General features: G+C 49.2%; 1 protein-coding gene across 1 annotated transcript; it reads left to right on the forward strand.

The window, feature by feature from the left end:
- Positions 1-2,190: 2,190 nt before the first annotated feature.
- LOC103171902 (caspase-8) lies at positions 2,191-3,429 on the forward strand (the record flags this gene model as incomplete). The annotated part of the gene is given in 3 exon segments (XM_042346781.1): positions 2,191-2,305; positions 2,465-2,981; positions 3,202-3,429. Coding segments are annotated over 3 exon segments (759 nt in total), but the record flags the coding sequence as incomplete, so codon positions are not given.
- Between the last annotated feature and the right edge of the window lie 2,326 nt (positions 3,430-5,755).

Genomic DNA, 5,755 nt, shown 5'->3' on the forward strand with positions numbered 1-5,755 from the left:
AGAGCACTATTTCCAAGTTTGCAGATGATACAAAGTTAGGTAGGGTAGTAAATAGTGAAGAAGATTGTGACGGACTGCAGGCAGACATACACAGAATGGTGGAATGGGCTGACATGTGGCAGATGGATTTCAATGTGGATAAGTGTGAGGTGATACACTTAGGTAGGAAAAATGATAGGAGGCAATATAGACTTGGTAGCTCAATCTTAAGGGGGGTGAACGTACAGAGAGATCTGGGTGTTCAAGTAAGCGAATCATTAAAGGTAGCGGGGCAGGTAGATAAGGCAGTAAAAAAGGCATTTGGTGTACTGAGCTTTATTAGTTGGGGCATAGAATGTAAGAGTAGGGAGGTTATGGTTAATCTGTACAAAACACTGGTTAGGCCTCAGCTGGAGTACTGCGTCCAGTTCTGGGCACCTTACCTCAGGAAGGACATTAAGGCACTGGAAAGGGTGCAGAGGAGATTCACGAGAATGATAGCAGGAATGGGGAACCTTAGCTATGAGGACAGGCTGGAGAAGTTAGGACTTTTCCCATTAGAGCAGAGAAGGTTACGCGGGGACCTGATAGAGGTCTTCAGGATCATGAAAGGTTTCGACAGGCGAGATAGGGAAAAGCTGTTTCCGCTGGTAGGTGTGTCTGTGACCCGTGGTCACAGTCTTAAGATATCTACCAAAAAAAGCAGAGGAGAGGTTAGAAGAAATGTTTTCACTCAGCGAGTTGTTCGAATTTGGAATGATCTGCCTGAAAGGGCAGTGAAGTCTGATTCGATAACAGCTTTTAAGAGAGAACTGGATAGTTATCTGAGGAAGACGGGTTTGCAGGGTTATGGGGAGAAAGCTGGTGATTGGGGTTAGTGAAAGTGACGCTCTGTCAAAGAGCCGGCACAGACCCGATGGGCCGAATGGCCTCCTTCTGTGCCGTAACGTTCTATGAAATCTATGAATCCTCACTGTACATGTACCCTCCCCTCCCCCGGTGTACAACACCCTCACTGTACACCCCCCAGTGTACAACATCTTCACTGTACACACACCCCTCATGTACAACACTCACTGTACACACACCCCCATGTTCAACAGCCTCACTGTACATGCCCCCCCTCATGTATAACACTCTCACTATACGTGCGACCCCTCGTGTACAACACCCTCATTGTATATGCCCCCCCATGTACAACACCCTCACTGTACACGCCCTCCCTCATGTACAACATCCTCACTGTACATGCGCCCCTCGTGTACAACATCCTCACTATGCCTCCTCCTCTCCCTCCGCGTACAACAGCTTACTGTACAACCCTCCTGTACAACACCCTCACCGTACACGCCCTCCCTCATGTACAACATCCTCACTGTACATGCGCCCCTCGTGTACAACATCCTCACTATGCCTCCTCCTCTCCCCCAATGTACAACACCCTCACTGTACACGCGCCCCCTCATGTACAACACCCTTACTGTACATGCCCCCCCCTCGTGTACAACATCCTCACTGTACACGACCCCCTTGTGTACAACACCCTCACTGTACACACTCCCCTCATGTACAACACTCTCACTGTACACACCCCCACCATGTTCAACAGCCTCACTGTACATGCGCCCCCTTGTGTACATGCCCCCTCCCCTCCCCTGGTGTACAACATCCTCACTGTGCACACGTCCCCTCGTGTACAACATCCTCACTGTACACACATCCCTCGTGTACAACACTTTCACTGTACATGCGACCCCTCGTGCACAACACCCTCATTGTACACGCCCTCTCTCATGTACAACATCCTCACTGTACATGCGCCCCCTCGTGTACAACATCCTCACTATGCCTCCTCCTCTCCCTCCGCATACAACACTCTCACTGTACAACCCTCCTGTACAACACCCTCACCGTACACGCCCTCCCTCATGTACAACATCCTCACTGTACACACACCCTTCACGAACAATACTCTCACTATACACACACCCGTGTTCAACGGCCTCACTGTACATACGCCCCCTTGTGTATACGCCCCCTCCCCTGGTGTACAACACCTTCACTGTGCACGCGTCCCCTGGTGTACAACACCCTCACTGTGTCCGCCCCCCTCATGTACAACACCCTTACTGTACACGCGCTTCCCCCATGAATGCAGAGGTTGCTGTGGTGGATATGGTGCCACATTGCTGACCTCTCCTCTGTGTGTAGCAGAATTCAGGAGAGGCTTACAGAATGGATCACGAACCCCGAGGTTACTGCGTCATCATCAATAACCAGTCCTTTACCAACATGCGCTCACGTATTGGCACTGACCGTGATGAAGGTAAGAGAACCACGCAGCCAACGGTGCCACCATCGCCATGTGGTGCCCAGACTCAGTGCTGGTTGGTGTGTCGCTAACAATGTTGGTGGTGATGAGGGAGACGGTGAAGGTGAGGAGCACAGTGATGCCAGAAGTAAGATTGATGATGTTGTGTTACAGATTCTCTGCAGGAGATCTTCAAGTGGCTGAAGTTCCAAGTGAAGGTTTACCGGGACCTGACCAGTGAGGAGATGTGCCAGACACTGCAGAATTATCAGGGAGAGATGCAGCGGGACCGGGACTGCTTTGTGTGTTGTGTGCTGAGCCATGGAGAGAAGGGCATCGTGTTTGGCACGTGTGGCAACAAGCTCAGGATCCGCACCCTCACTACCCTCTTCTCGGCCTCCAACTGCCCGTTACTGCGGCAGAAACCCAAGATTTTCTTTATCCAGGCGTGCCAGGGCAGCCGGAAGCAGGATGGGGTGCTGGTGCAGACAGACTGTGAGACCCCCGCCCCCACCCTTGCCGCCAGGCTGGAGGAGGATGCCCAGCGCTCCTCTGGCCCCATCATCCCCGACGAGGCCGACTTCCTGCTGGGCATGGCCACTGTAGAGGGCTACGTCTCCTTCCGGCATGTGAGTGAGGGCACCTGGTACATCCAGTCCCTGTGTGCCAACCTCCGGCAACACTGTCCCAGGTATGAGGGGGCATCAGCTGGGTGGGATGCTGAACGGGTGGGTTGGGGGGTGTTGGTTGCTGAGCGTGGGTTGGATGGGGGTTCAGCTGCTGGGTGTGGGTTGGGGGGGGTTGGATGCTGAGCGGGTGGATTAGGGGCGTTAATTGGGGATTGGTCTACCAGGGGGCCGGCAGACCAGCCCTTGCTACTGTCAGTGACAACATTCTATATCTCTGTTTAGTAACGACTTGCTGAGCATCCTGACGATTGTAAACCGTGATGTGAGTGAGAAACAGGACGGCAAATACAAGACCCAGATGCCACAGCCCAGCTACACCCTCAGGAAGAAACTCTTCTTCCTCATCTAGCACAGCTTCCGAAGCAAGCCCTGCAACCAAGACAATGCACAGGCTTCAACTCTGAGCACTTCACAGGGTTTACTACAAACAGCACTGACTGTTTTTGTGGACGGAACACAGTAGCCAATTTGTGCACAGAAATGTTTCACAAATAGTCATTGGGTTGAGCGTCCAATTTTATTTGGGGGATTGTCAGCCAGGGCTCTGGGATAAACTCCCTTCTCTTTTCCAATAGCATCGCAGGATTTTTAACATGAACAGACAGAGAAGACCTCAATTTAATGTCTCATCCGTTCAAAGGCCTAACCTCAGCAAAGCCTGGGCAGAGAGAGCGAGGGGTGCAGCCTGACAGGTTGTGCCTATGCTGGAGTATGAGGTATGAGAGGGCGAAGAAAGCCGGGCTATGTGACCTTGCGGGGAGATCTGATTTGAGGGGTTTAAAATGAGTGTTTTGAGAGGGCAGCAAGAGAGCCTGTGCTAATGGTGGAGCAGGCTTGATGGGCTGAATGACTTCCTCCAGTTCCTGTATTGTCTGTATTTTCCCAGTAAAATGTGGTGTTTTTAAAGCTGACTGGCTTGTTTCTGGGGGCAGGGCAGAGTCTGCTTCTGGCATTCCCAGTCCAGCACTCCAATCCAGCTTCAATGCTGCTCATGGTACCAAGACTGCCTTGGTCATTCCTCCATCTGACCAGGGCTCTCTCTGCCTCCTCGTCCTTCTTAACCTCTAACACTGTCAACCATGCTATCCTTTTCCACTGGTGGGTTCAGAGCAAGAGCAGAACCAACCGTCAGAAAGGGAGGCCAGAATGAGAGCAGCTGATTCTTTACAGGCCGTGAAGCTGGGATCCTATAAAATGGGGAAAGACTGGGCTGAAGGATCTGTAATTATGTAAATATCAATATATACATCCTACATCTGTGTCAGATCTCAGTGATAGGCAGATGACTGGTTGCGTTATTCTGGGTGGTGATCTGGGCCAATAGAAAAGTGCAGAAATATTTGCCAAAAATTGCAGAGCGCTTCGCAAATTTTGCAGAAAATTTCATCGGGTTTATTGCATTTTGCTGCTAAACTACATTTTTTTCTCTTCTCATTTTTAAAAACTAAACATGAAGAAATAACACATCCAAAATTATTGGGGAAAAAACTTAATGTTTTCTTTAATAAAAACAGAATATAACGCCTTTCAAAAGATGGAAAGGTGCAGTTTCAACATAGTTTGCAGAGAAATTAAAATGTTCAAAGTCAAATCTTCACAGAAACAAACAAAAAATTCCCACCAAAAGTTTAGTGCAGGTTAAATTTTGACATGAGCAGAGTCTTTATATTTTCTTCTGTAAGGCTTTGTCTATTATTGAGGAGGTCTGAATAAACAGAAAGTTACCTTTCAACTTAATCTGTGCTCACTGGTAGGCAAATGTACATTTTTGCAATTTTAATAAGTTTCACAAGTGGTTCAGGCTGAGAGCAGAGCTCTTGCTCCATTCTCCATTGAGTTTTATGAGCTCAGATGAGTGCTCTGGGACAAAGGTTGCTTTGGCTCGCAACTCTTCAGCGTTATTGTTCAAGAGAATTTCAGTTTTTTCACTGCTAAGGCCTCTGATGCAATTCCTTGAAGAAATTCTGCCAAGCAGGCAAGTCCTCAAACAAATATTCAGCATCCTTCCCCCAGAAGCACCATCGTGTCTGAACTGCAAAGATTGGCATCTGTGGTTTAATTCCATCTTTCATCTCCAAAAATGCTTCATGTTCAGGAATAAGCTCCTTGAGGGATATATTACATAGCGGTGATGGTGTTGGAATAGTCCCTCCCTGTTTCGTGTACTTGCATAGAAACTTTTGGAAGGGAGAAGCTTTTTCAAGCGGTGCTCTGTCAAACACCGCCCAAACAGCATTAGCAATTGTTTCCTCTCCAATAGATGGCGCAGTGGCTGTGGAGGAGGAGGTGTCAGAGCGCGTTAATTGTTAATTGATAATGTTCTATTTATTTTTAAAATTCAATCAAAAAGGAGGAGATTAACTTTTGTAATACAAATTAAGATTTTCTTTCAAATTAAACTGAAAGCGAATAATGATACATTTTCATTTGGACATATATCAAAATTATTTTCCTTTTTTCTCGATTGCCGCCGATTTGCGATCACGTGGTCAATTGTGTGACAGCAAACGAGGAAACTGCCGCCGCTCCTCCTCAGCCTCAGCCTCAGCCTCACCCCCTCACCTCCTCCCCTCCCCTCAGCCTCAGCCTCAGCCTCACTCCCTCCCTCACTCCCTCCCTCACCCTCAGCCTCACCTCACCCTCAGCTCAGCCTCACCCTCACCCCTCACCCTCCTCCAGCTCACCCTCTCACCTCACCCCTCTCGCTCAGCCTCACCTCTCACCTCACACCTCCTCCCTCATCCTCCTCCCCCTCAGGCCTCACCCTCACACCCTC

The sequence above is a fragment of the Callorhinchus milii genome, unplaced genomic scaffold, assembly GCF_018977255.1.
Source record: "Callorhinchus milii isolate IMCB2004 unplaced genomic scaffold, IMCB_Cmil_1.0 Scaffold1705, whole genome shotgun sequence".
In the NCBI taxonomy this organism is placed as follows: Eukaryota; Metazoa; Chordata; class Chondrichthyes; order Chimaeriformes; family Callorhinchidae; genus Callorhinchus; species Callorhinchus milii.